We start from the raw sequence: 18,083 nt of genomic DNA, 5'->3' as shown, positions 1-18,083 counted from the left end.
CAGCACAGCAACACTGCCATGTAAGATAATGCTATTGTAATGTAGTGTTATGTAATGTCACGGCTAAAAAAAAAATCATGACATGACACAGAATGAATTAACCACGGAATAGCGTCTAGTGTATTTGATTCGTACATAACTATTAACGCAAAAATAATTAACATTAAGCTACAAGGGAAGAGAAACGTTAACTTCCTACTGTCGGTCCTAGCATGTTCCCATAGACGAGTGATGCTGTTTACAAAGAATATAAATAACATGTATCAAGCTCAAAAGGCTCGTATAAACTGAATTCAAATATTATTTACCTTTAATATTCGTGATAATATCTTCCTCAGTGTGTTTCCATGTCCGGATACAGCAGCAGTCCGCAGCTTGTCATTGAAGCTCTTGCTCCATTTCAGCACCAGTGTTTGTAACTGCAGACGGAATCTAAACAAAGTCCCGCCCCCTGCGCGGCGCTGATTGGCCAGAGTGGAATGGGGGCAGGAGTCACAGATGCCGGTACGGAATCTGATTGGTTACAGTCTGTGTTTTGGTACAGAAGGCACCTGATTGGGCAGGTATGGCTCTGGGTAGTGTTATACAAGGTTAAGGTGCTACAGATGATGATGATATAATAATAATAATCATCATAATAATAAGAATAAGAATAGTTATAATATATAGCATTGTTATTATGCACATTATATATTATATTACTATATATCATTACAATATTTACATTCATACTAGTGCAATAATTACATTTATTCTAGTGCAACAAGTACACTTATTCTAGTGCAAAATTACATTGTATTTATTTTTACTTATTATTTTAGTACCTGTGTTGTTGACTGTGGATGTTTATTTGCTGAGGTTGTTTTGTTTTGTTTCTGTTTTGTTCCCTGTGTCTTTTTAATTGCACTGATCAGGAGTAGCCCTCCTAATTTCATTGTATTCTGTACAATGATAATAAAGGCTTTCTATTCTATTCTATTCTATTCTATTTTGTAACTATAGTAATAGTAACTAATAGTAGTATTAGTATTAGTTATAATAAATCTAATAGTAAAACTAACAGGACTGCCCTAAAATAATCAGATGCAAATATAGCTCTAACTCAGCAGTATTTGCAACTGTTTCACATTTCCTTCAGAGATATTTAACAATGTTTTATAAATATCTAATATCATGAAAAGCAGTCTTGTACATGCAATAGCAAGTCAACAACAACGGTCAATAAATAAAAACATCAAGAAGACGTCATACAGATCATTTTAATGAACATCCAAATCAACAAATTCTTAAAAATATACCTTTCTCTCTATCAAATAAGGCAGTTTACCTTTAGTTCTGCATAATAACCGTTCTCACTCTCTCTCTCCCTCCCTTTTGCTCTCTCTCTCTCGCTTTCTCTCTCTCTCTCTTTCTCTCTCGCTCTCTCAGGCACAGACAGGGAAGCAACCAGAACACTGCAGTAAAAACCCTCTGAGACTGTATTCAGTGATACTGTGATCGGTGATAGACACTTATTGACATGCACTGCTATCTGAGAGACTGGAAGCACAGAATGATGAAAGACATGGACCAACTATCCTGATTTAAAGCATAAGTTTGGTGATTTTTTACCTATATATATATATAATGAGTCTCTTCCATCCCTGTAGTACTTGGACCCACACACAATATTGGCTCCAGAGTCAGCTGTTGGTTGAAACAGCGAGCTCCGTTGCTGCTGATAATGAGTCCAAAATGTTTGTCAGGTATGTAAGAGACAAATCATATATACTGTAGATCCAAAATCGCAGAACCTATCCTTCAGAAACGGTTTAGTCTCTCACTTCTCTCAGCTCAGGCACACTGGCAATGAAGCAGAATGGAAGACAAAAAACTCAATGCTGCTCACCAGAAATGTAAGAATTAGTGGAGTCAAAAATATCCGGCTTTCACTTTTTTTTTTTTGCATCTCAGCTACTGCCTGCTTTGTTAAATATCTGATAAATATAAATTGACCGCTATCTATATAGCCCTGTCATCTTAAAATATGTTATCACAATATTCCAACGTACTGTACATCTTCAAAAATATATCGCTAGACAAGCTCGTCCTGTTCAGCAGCCTAAGATATGATACAATAAATTGCATAATGTGTTTTGAGGTTGGCAAAAGTTCATGTAGCTTCAATACTGCACAGTATCTTTGTCCCGATCGAAGCTGGAAGCGCTCTGTCGTCGCTTCTCAGAGAAACACTGGCTGCTCCTGTCCTGTTAGGAGCCGATATGTTGAGGCTGGCATGGTCTTCAAGTGAATCTGAATCCCAAAAAGAGGAAAAAAATTGTTCATCGTAACAATAAGTTATGATTCAGTAAAAAAAAAAAAACATTTAAATTATCAAAATTAAATTTCTCAATATTCTCCAAAATTTCCAAAAACAGAAAATAAAATGACTAATTTATTGTTCATTTTGATGTGGATTTTTGTGAAAATAATATTATCTGGGCAAAATTCTGCACTGTATTGTACACAGTTAATAATAATAATAACCTATATTTGTATAGCACCTTTCACACACAACATGCAGCTCAAAGTGCTTTACATCAATAGAAGGCAGATAAAAGAAAGATAAAAAGATAACATTCATATAAAAGAACAAGCAAAATGCGTTGCATTAAAAGAATCAAATCAAGAAAAATAGAAAGATAAAAGAACACAACAAATACTCCCACTTTTAGATGCACATTGTGAGTGAACCCATATGTTCATATTTACTCTCAGCAAGGCTTAAATCCCACAGATCGTTTCATCTCACCTCCCCGACGGCGTTGGACAGGATGTGGATGATCTTGTCGTGCGGCGTGGCGACGACGCTCTGCCCGTTGATCTCGATGATGCGGTGTCCGACCCGGATGCCCCCCCGCTCCGCTATGCCCCCCCGCATCAGGCTGCAGATCTACGAAAAGATAGAAAATAAAGGAAAGGCAAAAAACAACTTACAATTTTTCTCCAGTACAAATAACTGAATCTGTGCAGTGTGTGATGGATTAGTCTGCTACGTTTACGTTTTGATTATTGGTGTTATTTTTTAAACCTTTATTTATCTAAGGAAGGTTGACTATTCAGCACAGTTTCAGTTGTAGTTTCAGGAGTAGTTGGGGGTTCAGTGCCTTGCTCCAGGTTTTGCTGTCAGATTTTCCCAGCTGGTCTGAGATTTAAACCAGCAACCTTCCACTAACCTCTAAACACAGCCTACTGCCATGCATATGTATTTACCCAAACCTGACTTATGTTTAATATTGACAATCTGAGGAGAAGAAGGAGAAGAAGAAGAAAAAGGAGGAGGAGGAGCAGAAGCTGAAGAAGAAGGAGAAGGAGAAGAGAGAAGAAGCTGAAGAAGAAGCTGAAGCAGAAGAAGAAGAGGAGAAGCTGAAGAAGGTGAAGGAGATGAAGAAAGAGGAGAAGAAGAAGGAGAAGCTGAAGGAGGAGAAGAAGAAGAAGAAGAAGGAGGAGGAGAAGCTGAAGGAGAAGAAGAAGAAGAAGCAGGAGAAGGAGAAAAAGGAGAAGAAGAAGAAGAGGAAGAAGGAGGAGAAGCTGAAGGAGAAGGAGGAGAAGCTGAAGGAGGAGAAGAAAGAAAAGAAAGAGAAGAAGAAGAAGGAGGAGAAGCTGAAGGAGGAGAAGAAGATGAAGGAGGAGGAGAAGCTGAAGGAGGAGAAGAAGAAGAAGAAAAAGAAGGAGGAGGAGAAGAAGAAGAATAAATAGGAGGAAAAGCAGGAGCAGAAGGAGAAGAAGCTGAAAAAGAAGCTGAAGCAGAAGAGGAGAAGAAGGAAGAGAAGAAGAAGAAACAGGAGGAGAAGCAGGAGCAGAAGGAGGAGAAGAAGCTGAAAAAGAAGCTGAAGCAGAAGAGGAGAAGCTGAAGGAGAAGAAGGAAGAGAAGAAGAAGAAGAAGAAAAAGAAGAAGAAAGAGGAGGAGAAGAAGCTGAAAAAGAAGCTGAAGCAGAAGAAGAAGAAGCAGGAGCAGAAGGAGGAGAAGAAGCTGAAAAAGAAGCTGAAGTAGAAGAAGAAGAAGAAGAAGGAGGAGGAGGAGGAGGAGGAGGAGCAGAAGAAGTTTTTCACGTACGATGCCGTCCTCCACGCTGAAGCCCAGCTGGAACTTGGGATCTGGTCTCTTGATAATCGCCATGGTAACAGGAGGGCAGTGGACGATGCTGAGCTTCACACTGGTTTGGCTTTTCAGCTCCTGGGATGGAGACAAAAAGATGAGGTTAGATGATCGTTCTACAGGAGTATCCGGTTCATCTGGTGTTAGCGCTGTGCAGCTTTGACCCTTGACCTCCTTATTAGTGGTTCCTTGTTATGATGACAGTTGAGGAATTTTAGCTTATTCTACTGTTGCACTCTTGGTTCTCTGGATAAGAGTGTCAAGTGCAGCAAAGTGAAGTGAAAAGAGTTTTTTTTTAATGACGGATGTTCCTCCCTGACCACAGCTACAGGAAAATAGTTTGTAAAAAATGAAATGTATTTTCTTTATTTATTGATGTAATTGTTCAATAATGGTTTTCGCAAATTAATTCTTTATTCAAAAACAATAAAAAAAAAAAGACAAGAGTTTCCCTGCCACTGAATAGTTGGTGGGTCACTCTGCCTTTTAGTGCCAACACTAAAAGAACTTCACCAGTCTGGGTTTCAGTGGAGAGTTTTAGTGTCCCACGATGCTCTAAATGCTGCTTCAGAGGCTTTTCCACCTTGACAAGAAGAAAACTGGTGGGAAACAGGTGTAAGCCGGTCTCAGTAATATCATCTGAGGTGTTTCAAAGGACTGGAGAATGATCAGGCCTAATACTACACTGCAAATTTCAAGGGAAAATGTCTTTAAAGGGAGAGTTATTTTAATTTCAAGACACTTTCTAGTCCAGTCTAGTGTTTCTAGTCTAACATCAGTCAAACTCCCAGTTCAAGAAAGCCAAACAAAATCTCTATGGTCCCTTCTGTGTGTTATCTACCTCTTCTACATACTATCTGCTGTGAATGCACTCTCACAGAGCATGGAAACACGGTGCCATCTAGTGCCTCCTCAGGACACTGCATCACTAAAAAGGTGACGGTACCCCAAGTCTGAGCTTCTCTCCTCCTACCCCACTATTCTGAAAAATGCAAAAAAAAAAATTGCGTGGAGCACTGGGACACACGCTCACCTGGATATACAGAGATTACATTTACATTTTAGCTGATGCTCTTATGCAGTGTGACTCATGATAAGCAAGCATGTCGGGATTCAGAGTATTTTTGTATCTATCTGCATTTTGTGTACATTTTTCAAACCTCCTTCACAAAACTGCCAGATTTAATCACGTATAATTTCAGATTATTTACCACTTAGAGCTGCTACAACATCTCTTTCACACTTTTGAGATAATGCTAGTGACTAACCACTCAACATAGTGTATGCTGAAGTGTTAGCATTGAGGATCGAAGCCAAAGATCTACCGGGGGACACATGGATGATTTTGGTGTCTATGTTCTATGTCAGTGGTTCTCAAGGTGGGGTCCGGGGACCACCAGGGGTCCTTGAGGGGGTTCCAGGGGCTCCCCAGAAAATGATAATCAATTGTTAAACTTCAGCATTACTTCATTTACAAGAAGTTAACACAATTAGAGAATGTAGAAGAATGATTATTTTGATCATAGTTTGACTGTTATCTCTCTACCTACAATACGTCAATACGGTATGAAATTCTGGACAAAATCATATCCAACAATAAAAATATTCTCAGATTTGGGTCTGAGAGACAAAATCTCATCAAATGGGGGTCCGTGGCTCTAATGTGGACTAAATTAGGGTCCTTGATATGAAAAGGGTTGAGAACCACTGTTCTATGTGAACCAACAGGACAGTCTACTCTGTATTTTACCGAGGCCCACCACATCGCCCCCCCCCACTCACCCGGATGATGCTCTGGCAGGTGGCGATGGGCAGGCCCACCAGGCTGGTGCCGTTGACGGACATGATGCGGTCTCCGATGCTGAGCTGGCCGCTGCGCTCGGCCGGGCCGCCGTGCAGCAGGTTGGCCACGACCACGGTGGGCAGGATGGAGCCCCAGCCCGACTCCACCACCGCCAGGCCCAGGATCTCTCCTGCAGCCTTGGAGATCACGATCTGAACAGGCATGTAACAACGCATTATGTAATAACACCGCATTATGTAATAACTCGACAAAATTTTATACATTTTCACTTCATTATGTAATAATGAACGCAATATGTAATACATTTGCTGGTCTTTTTGGGGAGCTCTATCAAAAGACGATTGCAGTAGTCTGCTAGAAATAAAAGTGTGAATGAGTTTTTCCAGGTCGGCTTTTGACATGAAGTCCCTGAGTTTGGCTGTATTTGTAAGATGATAAAAAGCTGATCTTGTTAGCCTACTGCTTTTATGTGGCTATTTAGACTAAGATCAGAGTCAACTATAATGCCGGTCTAATTTTATATTTGGGAAGTTTAATTAAGCTTAATTGTTAAAAATATAACACATAATGTGTACAGATGAAGACATCCATTTTGGTTGGTTATTACATAATGCACTGTATTATTACATTTTCATCATAAAAAAAGTGCAACTCCCACATTTTGTAATAACCACCGCAATATGTAATAATTTACTACAAAAAAAATGCGGCAGATTATTACAAAATGCGGTTGTTATTAAATAATGAAGTGAAAATTTACCATCATGTGTTTTAATTTAGTCCTGGCATCATTTTGTAAACGTGTCAATTTAAATTTCATTTTGGAATAAATCTCATAGAGTTAGTGTGACAGCCAGGATGTACTAAGTCCTACAGTATACAGCATTAGACACAATTTTATATTTAAAGCTGCAATATGCAACTTTTTCACATTAAAACAATAAATCTACATGGAGAATCTCCCATCTCACATGATTGAATGATCATCTGCATGGTCTCTCTATTCTCACCACACTAGTGTTGTAAAAGAACATTCTACTGTGGTTAAGGCTAACCTATCTCTCATTTGTCTGTTTGTCTGAGACGTCTAATGTACTGTGAAGTTTTTGGATTGTCATTGTGTGGCTGTTTGTTTTGTATACTTTTTGAAAAACCAAAATAAAATACTCTAAAAAAAATCCCCCCACTTTGCCTGAAATTGGCTCTTCACTGATGTTGGGATGTTAAAGGGTGTATCATCTTTTAAATCGCTTTTAAAAAACACACTTGTTTAAAAAAGCCTTTCCTTAATCCTGCGGCTGTTTCTTTAATCACCTTATCTGTGTTGCGTTATCTTTCAAATCTCTTTCAAAACCTGTTCATAATATTGCTTTAGATTTTTAGCCTTTCCTTTGTAAATCCTCTGTGTGCTGTGCTCTTTTAAATTGCGGTGATTCTTTTATTTTTTATTTCAATGGTTTTACTTTGTTAACCCTCTGTTACTGTGCTCTTTTAAATTGTGTGGTTTCTCTTTTACCCTCATTTAATTTTTATTGTAATTTGTTTCAATCTTGTAAAGCACTTTGTAACTTGTGTTAAAAAAAGTGCTCTATAAATAAAGTTTATTATGATTATTATTATTATTATTATTATTATCATCATACCCCAAAACCTGTGGGCGTGGCCAGTGGTGAGCTGGGCTGTGGCTAAGATGAGGCTAGTGGCCACAGAGCAGGGAAGTCATAGCAACAACAGTGAGAAAGGCTCAAAGTTGTCAGAAAAGAAAGAACAGTGAAGCTTAACGTTCAGAAACACAGTGAACATTAGCACCAGATTTTCTGCTTCTTCAACGCCTGTGGAGGCTTTACACTGCCGGTTAGCTCCGCCTCAGGACAGATGACATCATCAAGATGACTGACAAGTGTTGGGGCAGGAAATTAAGAAACTAAGAGGGAGGCGGGACTAAAAAACATCATCAATACTTCTGTTAATGGCTACGTTAGGCCTCTATGAATGGGAAACAGCAGCAGATTGCCTTCAGGGGAACACGTGATGCTTCTCTCACTGTGGGTGTCAAAAGTCTCTCTGCTTACGTCTCACTGTGGGTGTTAAAAGTCTCTCTGCTTACGTCTCACTGTGGGTGTTAAAAGTCTCTCTGCTTACGTCTCACTGTGGGTGTTAAAAGTCTCTCTGCTTACGTCTCACTGTGGGTGTTAAAAGTCTCTCTGCTTACGTCTCACTGTGGGTGTTAAAAGTCTCTCTGCTTTTGTCTCACTGTGGGTGTTAAAAGTCTCTCTGCTTACGTCTCACTGTGGGTGTTAAAAGTCTCTCTGCTTACGTCTCACTGTAGGTGTTAAAAGTCTCTCTGCTTTTGTCTCACTGTAGGTGTTAAAAGTCTCTCTGCTTACGTCTCACTGTGGGTGTTAAAAGTCTCTCTGCTTACGTCTCACTGTGGGTGTTAAAAGTCTCTCTGCTTACGTCTCACTGTGGGTGTTAAAAGTCTCTCTGCTTACGTCTCACTGTAGGTGTTAAAAGTCTCTCTGCTTTTGTCTCACTGTAGGTGTTAAAAGTCTCTCTGCTTACGTCTCACTGTGGGTGTTAAAAGTCTCTCTGCTTTTGTCTCACTGTAGGTGTTAAAAGTCTCTCTGCTTACGTCTCACTGTAGGTGTTAAAAGTCTCTCTGCTTACGTCTCACTGTGGGTGTTAAAAGTCTCTCTGCTTACGTCTCACTGTGGGTGTTAAAAGTCTCTCTGCTTACGTCTCGGATGTTCTGCGAGTCGGAGAAGTGGACCAGGTCTCCGTTGTAGAGCTCCTGGGTTCCCAGGAAGTCGCTGTAGTCGCCGGGCCTCAGCTGGCTGGGCTTGATGCCGTTGGCCTGCAGGAACTGCTGGTACGCCACGCCGAACGCCTGGCCGATCGCCTGGGCGATGATCTGAGCCTGGAGGAACAACAGGCAGGAGGGAGGAGAGAAGGCTGAGCTGTGACCGTCATGTCTGGACCTGTTTTGTTATTTTATCCATATCTGACGACAGCCTTTAAACCCAAAGTGAAGTACTCAAGGCTTTTGTTCAACAGATTTTCTTCCAAAGATCTTTACACCCAACTGTAAACTACAGTCTTTTTCCTATGCAGTATCTTTTCTTCGAGTCCTCAAGAAAACTGTGTTTCATATGAAAAACAAGTTGTAGCATTATGCAGAGTTCATTTCCAAAACACTATATATCAGAACAGTATCATTACCTGAAGTTCATTCAGTATCACTAAAATACAGTGGAGATAGTCTGAAAAGGGCTAATTTGTTAACGACTTTCTTATAAGAAGTATTGATATTTTTTTTATTTTATTTTGTGCCATCAGTCATTTTTTAAGTTAAGGTGTCACTTTTTCTCCCTAATCTCATTTTAATCTGAAACTTTTCTCTATCAAAATGAGCTAAAACGGGCACAGCTAGCAGCAGCAGCAGCAGCAGCAATGGCCCGATGGCCTACAGTAACACACAGCTAATTAGTTTCTAAAAGAGACTCTTCTTCCTTCTATTGAGCCTCGCCAACAGTGGAAAACTGGGACGACGGCCAGAGCGTTTCTGCATTCAGGAGAACTCGCAGGCTGTCTGGGGAAGGAAAGCGAGCCAAGCTGGAGGAGCAGCAGAAAACAACGCATTTGATCCCGTCCCACATGAAACTGCATTTCCTTCCCTGACTGTCAGGAATATGCAAGAAGCCTGCTTTTAATGTCTTCAATTTTCACCCTACTTGCATAATGTCATTGCTTTTGCTTGTAGCTTTTGCAGCTGATGGCTCAAGACTACTGCAGGTTATATAAGCAGGGCAGGAAACCACAGCAGCTGTTGGACTCCACAGTTTAACAGCCACTTCCACTATATTTAAAAAGACCAAAGTATATTTTAGAACGGAAAAGTGTTGGGTTGGGCACCTGACACAGTGCCTAGCAGAGTAAACCAGTCTTTCTAGCATCTGACTGGTGGCTGGTGTTAATTTCCCACACTGCATAGAACATGCTGATGACTTAAATATTAACAATTCATCTTAGTGCCTCCTTAGAGCTTTAAACAAACGTATTCAGCGTGCACGTCATATCGGGTTTCCCTTAAATACGAGCTACCAACTGGGAAAAAACTTTCATGCCAGCCTACTAGTAGTAATAAGAAGTACAATATGTAGGATTTTTTGTCAACTCTGATATCTCCCACTTGGTGTTATGAACAGCGGACCAAGATAACAAAAATCTAAAGTATCAGTTATATTCACACTAACACAATCAATCAAGAAATATCGGGTGCAGTTCATTACTGGTTGATTTTAAAGTAAGTTGGGTAAAACGCTACTATACAATGGCCTTATTTCAGTGTATAAAACTGTGTATTAACCTATGGAAATTATTAAAATTATTATAAGTACACAATATTACAGTGTAGGTACATAATGCGTTTACAACAGAGCAACACACCATACGAACGGCTTCATTAAAACTGTGTTGTTACACTGTTGTAAATGCGATATGATTTGAGATGTTAGAGGGAATGCATCATTATTCTCATTTTCATTGAAAAACATTAAAATGATTATGGTGTGATTTTCGCGGGGATCTGTACCAAACAAAGATGTTTTCTTAAGTCTGTAGAATATGATGTGTAGGTCAGGACATCTCTGCAGCACCACAATATTTAATTTAAAATGGTATTTTGACACATTTCACCTTTAACAAATATTGCGCCTCCTGCGATTTGAAAATTGCAGTAGGCCATATTGCGATTTTGATAAAATTTAGATTAATTGTTCAGCCCTAACAATAATACTGTGTACTTACAATATATTTCCATAGGTTAATAGGTTCCATAGGTCCATAGGTTAATACACTGGAATATAGCCATTGTAAAGTGTTGCCATAACTGGCTAATGACAACAATTGATCTTTCGATCACCATCTTGGATGTTGGCGCTCCAATGAGTTCAACACATGAACGCTTCCAAGTCTTCTTCCAATAAGACATAAACTAGGCATAAGACCCTGCTGAACTAAGCCCCGCCCCTAAGACCCTGCTGAACTAAGCCCCGCCCCCTCCACCCAGCCGACTGACTCACATCCTCAGAGGAGAAGACGTGGCAGATCATGCAGCATTTCTTCTGCGGCCCAGCAGAAGAGGAGGGGGAGGAGGAGGAAGATGATGATGATAAAGAGGAAGAGTTGGTGGGCGGGTCACTGTCTTGGCCTTTACGGTTCGTCGGCTTCCTTCGCGCCATCAGGACCACGATGGTGCCGATGTCGGCGATGTAGGAGATCATCTGGAGCGAGTGATCCATCATGGCCTCCTGAGGAGAAACAGGACAGGGGGGGTTACAGTCACTTTTTAACTATTATACTATACAACTATTTGACAATTTATGCCCATAAAATGACAAAAAAATACTTTTTTATATCAAAATGTAATTACTTTTACTTCCTGGGAAACAGAAAATCTCTAGTGGTGAGGTCATCGTGTACCAGGAGGTGTAAATAAATATTCCAACCAATAAAACATCACAGATTGAACATCGTCCCGCTCCTCTGCTCAAATAAAACTGCCTTTCTCTCCTTAACTGATCTCCCATTGGTCTACACTGTTGAATGCTCTCTCCCCACATTATGCCCCGCCCCAACACCCTGTTTCATCAGGAAATACATCACATAAACGAAGCAAGGTGCTCCCAAAATGTCATTTCATTGGGACTTTAATGATGGAACAGGGGCAGCAGAGACAGGAGAGAGGGAGCAGTGGTTTTGGAAATGAGGAGCGCTGCCCCTTTAACATGTCAGGACAAACGTCATCAAATGATGTTCGCATTTAAATCAGCAAGGTAACTGGGTCGTGAAGCAATTAATGCCATGCTTAATTTAACTGATGCTACTACTAACATGAACAATATATTATGAGGCAGAAGACACAGACAAAGAAGCAGAAACAGGAGAAGAAGCAGAAGAAGAAGAAGAAGAAGAAGAAGTTGGCTTTTGTGTAGTTTTACAATTGCCAGGGATGCGATCAGGAGCTGAAAGAAACATTAAATCCTAATCTATTTTCAGAAAATAAATGGGAATTGTGTGTTAAAAAAAACTGATATCTTGAAGAAACTTGAACAACCACATCCTTGTGAATTGAATTTTGACATATGAAATTGGTGATTGATTATCCAAGCAAACCTATGATTAGAATCAATAGGGCTACAGTATTGATTGTATAGCTCGATTTTAGTTTCTACAATCAACTTTTCCCTTAGAATGCCAGCTGTAGATTAAAATAGTCAAGATGCTGATACAAGATGTGAAAAGCGGGTTACAATAACTTCCCTAAATCATCAAAACTACTATTTGTGACTAATATTTTGGATCCCAACATCCAGTAAACTAACTGGGATTTATCATTATATTCATAGCTGTGCAGCAGTGAGGAGCAGCCAGCCATGTAGAGAGGGAGCTGACAGTGGATGACCCACTTTAACTCTCCTGACAGTTCAGCCACACAGACAGGGATCGAAATAGACCGGACTATAACAGGGACAGATATCCACAGAGCTTCGTATTAAATCACCATCAAATTATATCTTAAGGAAATCCACCTGTAGCAGAGTTCAGCTGAAATGCGACGCTGGCTCATAACGTAACAGAAAGGGTCGGTTATGTTTGTTTTTTGTTGAAATCAAACACTACATTTGGAAGGAAGACTGAAACTTTTATGTATTTTTTTTATTTATTCTTTTTGCTGTTTTATTGTGTCTACTTTTTATTGTTTTATATCTAAAACACTTTGTAAACTGCTTTGATTCTTGCATTGCTTACCTTGTGTACTGTTTTTATTGATTTTATTTTTATGTAAAGCGCTTTTTGAAAAGTGCTATATAAATAAAGTTTATTATTATTACGTTTACATTTTAGGCATTTAGCTGATGCTCTTATCCTGGGAGACTTACGATGGAAGAGCAGGTTCAGTGTCTTGCTCAAGGACACTTCAACAGAACAAAAATGCCAAATGAGGATTACTGGCAACACAGGTGAGGACTCGGGTCACATGACTTGGACTCGATTCAGACTCGAGTTTAATTGCTTGAGACTTGACTTGATGCATGAAGAGAAGACTTGAGACTTGACTTGGGTTCTGGAGACCTGGAGTTTTTAGCCTATTAAAACCATATTGCATTGAAAAGTCCTAGATATTTAGTTTTCTTTAAGATATTAAATTGATACTGGACTCTTGATTTGTTCTGACTTGACTTGCTGTTCTACATTTAGACTTGAGACTTGACATTAATGAAGTGGACTTGACTTGGACATGACTTGGTGTTCTACATTTAGACTTGGGACTTGACTGAGATTTCTGCTTCACGACTTGAGACCGACTTGGGACCCGAGCAAAGTTGACTTGGTCACACCTCTGACTGTAAGAAAACCACTGTTTTTTCTTTCCTTTGACATGGTACTAATGTATACAAAAATGTATATAATGTAATTCACATGTATGTAATGCAACCCATGTATGTTAACTAATTTATTTATTCTTGTTTCGCAATTTGGCAATATCTGTGCTGTCTGGTTCTTTGTTCTTGGTTGTGTAAAAAAATTATAAAATATTATAAAAAAAAATAAAATAAAAAAAAAGGACTGTAAGAAAACAGACACTCAGACGCTTCGACCGGGCACATGGCTGTTGATGAACAGCGGGGATCAAACCGGTCATCTTTTGGCTATGGCTGGGCGATATAGTCTAAATCAGTGTCACGATAATCATATGGATTCAAATGTCAAAGTGCTACAGGAAGAGGTTAATTAAAAGCATGTAAAACACAAGAGGAAACAAGAAGAAATGCAAATCAGCGGGGTGTAAAGAAGTGAAACTAGTGAAACCAACCTGTGTGTCGGCGCTGAGCACTTTGATCCGCTGGGTGGAGATGAACAGATCCACCTCTGTCATTGGCTGAGACTCTCCGTCTGGAGCCTGGAGGAGAGACCATCACAAGTTCTGTACTTGTCTGTTCCCATACTGTTCCTGCTATGGCTATGGTACAGTATCAGTAGGCTTTGGTTTTCCATTGGAATACTGAGAAACTGTGCACATCGCTTGCGTATCCACAGCACACTTGATAGATAGATAGATACTTTATTAATCCAGGAGGAAATGTAGGAAAAGACTTGGGCGATATCCAAAATTTAATATTGCGATGCCGTCCCGCCAAAATATGTGGAGGGCTGGGAGGGGCAGGAATGGTGGTGGTGTCTGTTTTTTTTTTGTTTTTTTTATCTTACTATTCAAGAAATCAGAAGTCAAGTCAGATGTGTCTTTACTGAGACCTGGAGCAATAATGACTATTCTATTAAACACTTTTTGAGACAAAAAAAAAAACAATGTGGAAGGAGGAACATGCGGGACAGTGAAGCAGTGCTTTTGGTGCGTCATTAATCTGAATTTACCTTTATCCGATCCACGGCCTCCTGAGCCTGGGCCATGCGGGCGTTTGTAGACGGGTTCCTCTCTGATTTGATCTGGGTGGAGCCCAGGTACTTGGCACCAAATATCACTCCGTCTAACAGATCCTCTGGGTCACAGGGACCAGGCACTGTTACAGAGAAACACACACAAACATAGGAAATGACTTTAACTTTAATGACTTTCACATCAAATCTATTTCCTCCTTTGTGTCACTGTGAGCTTTCATGTTGAATTTACAAAAGACAAAACATGTAATTGGGCGTTCTGAAGTGACTCTTACCGTCTTTATAGGCAGGATGGTCATCAGCACTCTGCAATGAAAGCAAAGTGAGATATTAACGTATTGTCAAGAATGAGTCTCATACAGTACCAATTTTAGAGATGTTCTGATACCATTTTTTCCTTCCCGATACCGATTCCGATACCTGAACTTGCGTATCGGCCGATACCGAGAACCGATCCGACACCGATATAAAATATATATATTATTATTATTATTTTTTAACAGCTGTATACTACTAACCCTGTATGGATGTGATATGATTGCTATCGTTGTATGTCCTGGCTCAGGTTAAACCCTTTGTAAAACATTAACAAATACATACAGAGAATGAATGCCATAGAACTTTATTATCTAATTTGACAGTCAGTCATAACTGAAAAAGAACACAAATAAATAAATCTAGGAATAAATAACAATTCCTTTAAAAACTGTTAAAGTGCAGCCACAATTTAGTAAAATAAAAGACATTTAAAATTTTAAATAGTACAGTAACAGTATAAATTTAGTATATAAGTATAGATTTCTGGGAAAACGGCAGTTTTATCCGGGTGAAGCTACTTTAAAGTTGATTTTGTTCGGGGCTAATAAATTACGTGATATCGGATAGACTCGCGTACTTGCCGATACCCAATCCACCATTTTAGGCTGTATCGGAGGCATTTCCGATACTGGTATTGGTATCGGAACAACTCTAACCAATTTTACATATGAGTAATCAATGTTATCAATGGACCAACATCAATAACTCTGAATAGTAGAGAAAAATATACTAAGGTGTGATCAGCAACACAAAAAAGCAGGAAACCAACCTCTGTCACTAAAAATGAATGGAACAGTCTCCAAAAATTAATGTTAATTCTGAAAAAAATAAAATAAAATACCTGTACAATCACATTCCTGCACATGGCATGCTTAGTAACTTTAAATGGTAGACAAAAACAAGATGTAAATGAGCGAAGATAAACAGTGGCAGGTAAACCCACCTCCACTCAGTCAACCCACATTTATATTTGCGGAACAGAGTCTTTTTAGGCTAACATAAATCTTTTTTGACAAGGACAGAGAGAAGCTGCTCTGTTTGGGTCTGATATGAACAGTCAGGTGTTTTCTGGAGGGACAGGTAGACTCAAACTAAAGCCAGAAAAACTTGGGATCCGTCACTTGCTAGAAAAAACTGAAGATAAAATGAATTCTAAAAAAAGCAGAGTGATCAAAAAAACCCTGACGAAAAGATCCGGTCATGACAATTTTTTTCTTCAATTTTTACCAGCAAGTGAAGGATCCCAAGTTTTTCTAGTATCAGTATAAATCTTTTTGACCCAAATTCATAGTATACGTCATAGCAAGTAGTATGAAAATGATGTAAGTTATATGGGGATAGGGTTGTTTAAAAAGGGAAAAAAGCATAAACTAAACGCTTTTCAGAAAATACAACTGATTATTCTTTCTATTTGTGGCTGTTGACCTCATGATCATCATCATCTTGAGGTCAAAGTTCACTAGGGCTGCAACTAACGATTATTTTCATTGCCGATTCATCTGTCGATTATTTTCTCGATTAATCGATTAGTTGTTTGGTCTATAAAATGTCAGAAAATGGTGAAAAATGTGGATCAGTGTTTCCCAAAGCCCAAGATGACGTCCTCAAATGTCTTGTTTTGTCCACAACCCAAAGATATTCAGTTTACTGTCATAGAGGAGTAAAGAAACCAGAAAATATTCACATTTAAGACTTATTTTATCCACTTATTTTTCTTTAAAAATTACTCAAACCGATTAATCGATTATCAAAATAGTTGGCGATTAATTTAATAGTTGACAACTAATCGATTAATCGTTGCAGCTCTAAAGTTCACCCTCCTTTTCATATCCCACTACATCACTAACCCCTCCTACCTGCTCGCTCTCGGCAGCGGCCTCTTCCTCCGGAGGCTCCTCCCCCAGCTTCATCCACACCGGCTCGGGATACTCGTCCTCAGACAGCGAGGTGAAGGAGCCGTCCCGGGGCCGGAGCTGCTGGCCGTTCCCATAATGCCCCCAGAACCTGTGGGCGTCTTCCGGGTCGTAGGACACCGACACCACGGCGTCCACCTCGCCTCTGTGGGGCAGGTAGGCGGCCTGAGGAGGAGGAGGAGGAGGAGGAGGAGGAGGAGGAGCGGCGATCTCGGTGCACTCCAGCAGCCCCAGCAGGTCTCTCTGGTGGCTCTCGGAGAACAGCAGCCCCGTGGTTTCGGTCGCCGCCGCCGCCGACTCCGACTCCAAATCGCTGACGTCCGTTATCAGGGAGGGAGCGGAGGGCCGCGGCTCAGACGGGCCGCGGTACGGGCGCCAGGCGACACGAGGAGGCGAGCGGCGGTCGGGATGGGGCTCCTCTCCCATCAGCTGGAGCTGGTTGAGGAGGGCGTGGATGCGAGTGTGGTCTTCGTCGCCGGGCCTCCTGTTCGTGTCCTCAGCTTCCTCTTCTGCCTCCTCAAAAGTCACCTCCTCCTCCTCCTCCTCCTCTTCCTCAACTACCTCCTCCTCTTCGGCGAGCCTCTCCTCAACCCTCACCCCTTCTTCTTCCTCAACCGCTACATCCCCTTCCTCCACATCCTGGATTGGCTCTGCATTTTCGTCCGCCAGCTCCTGCCGGTTCACGATGGGTGAGGCGGCGGCGGCGGCGGCGGCGTTCACCTCCAAAGGCGGCACCGGCCCGCCTGGCCCCGCCTCCTCCAGCCCCGCCTCCTCCGGCCCGTCCGCAGCAGGAGGGAAGCTGGGCTCGTCCAGGTCGTCCGCTGAGCCCGCCTCGCTGGAGGAGTCGGACTTCCAGTCTAACGGAGGAGGCTCGATCAAGTTGAAGGAGTCCAGGTCCTCCACCTCGGAGCCGGGCAGATCCGCCATGGTCCGCCGACTGACCTCGACGACTGAAGAAGCTCCGTCACCAGGGAGAGTGGCGGTAAATCGGGAGGAGGCGGGCTGATCAGCGGGACAGTTGTCCAATTCCATTTCACAAACAAGCCTGTCAGAGGCAGAGAGGCATTACTTGGTTGAAGGGGAAGGGACTCCTGGTAGAAGCCACAGCGCAGCGCTTTGGCTCAGCTCCCTTTAAGATGCCATCGGGACTTTGGTCCAGTTGAGTCGTTCAGCAGCACAGGTTTCCAACAGGCTGAATGATGCTGTAATAAAAGGTTCAAAAAGGCCCATCAGTAACATATACCTAGGGATGGCAACTGGAACTGAGTTAAGCTGTTGGCATAACAAAAGACTATCTTACATCATGTGGCTGTGAATTTATCAAAATACCGAGTCTTTCGTTGCTGCAAGTAGACACAATTGAAACAATTAAAGCAAACACTGAAATACAAAAACGCTCTTGTCCTCATTGCCCCATGGCCATCAAGATAGCAAACATACCCTGAGGCTC

General features: G+C 41.0%; 1 protein-coding gene across 3 annotated transcripts; it reads right to left on the bottom strand.

Moving 5' to 3' along the window:
* Positions 1 to 1,911: 1,911 nt before the first annotated feature.
* On the bottom strand, positions 1,912 to 17,843 carry LOC139667692 (amyloid-beta A4 precursor protein-binding family A member 3). 3 transcript variants are annotated; one of them, XM_071547185.1, is made up of 12 exons: positions 17,354 to 17,843; positions 17,018 to 17,281; positions 16,577 to 16,984; positions 14,678 to 14,708; positions 14,379 to 14,524; positions 13,819 to 13,905; positions 11,024 to 11,251; positions 8,680 to 8,859; positions 5,921 to 6,133; positions 4,097 to 4,216; positions 2,792 to 2,932; positions 1,912 to 2,292 (listed from the first exon to the last, which is right to left on the bottom strand). In XM_071547185.1, exons 1-12 carry the CDS (start codon positions 17,663 to 17,665, stop codon positions 2,221 to 2,223), a joined length of 2,202 nt encoding a protein of 733 aa, XP_071403286.1. In that variant the 5' UTR covers positions 17,666 to 17,843; the 3' UTR covers positions 1,912 to 2,220. The 3 variants fall into 3 exon arrangements, with proteins under 3 accessions (XP_071403286.1, XP_071403285.1, XP_071403284.1); XM_071547184.1 differs by having other exon boundaries at positions 16,577 to 17,173; positions 17,255 to 17,843; XM_071547183.1 differs by having other exon boundaries at positions 16,577 to 17,843.
* Positions 17,844 to 18,083: the final 240 nt, after the last annotated feature.

Source organism: Centroberyx affinis, unplaced genomic scaffold (genome assembly GCF_046629955.1).
Source record: "Centroberyx affinis isolate AG114_WGS23_722 - 3 ecotype Tasmania unplaced genomic scaffold, CSIRO-AGI_Caff_v1 ptg005708l_1, whole genome shotgun sequence".
NCBI classification, from domain to species: Eukaryota; Metazoa; Chordata; class Actinopteri; order Beryciformes; family Berycidae; genus Centroberyx; species Centroberyx affinis.
Note: the sequence above shows the minus strand (reverse complement) of the source record. Positions and strands in the feature narration are given on the sequence as shown.

Bases quoted from the DNA above. Each gene is read 5' to 3' on its own strand.
- LOC139667692 (XM_071547183.1), bottom strand. From the start codon at position 17,665: ATGGAATTGGACAACTGTCCCGCTGATCAGCCCGCCTCCTCCCGATTT. The intron at 13,906-14,378 runs GTAAATTCAGAT...TCTCTCCTCCAG, and splicing joins AGGCCGTGGATCGGATAAAG to GCTCCAGACGGAGAGTCTCA. The intron at 2,293-2,791 runs GTGAGATGAAAC...TTTGGGATTCAG, and splicing joins TGTCCAACGCCGTCGGGGAG to ATTCACTTGAAGACCATGCC.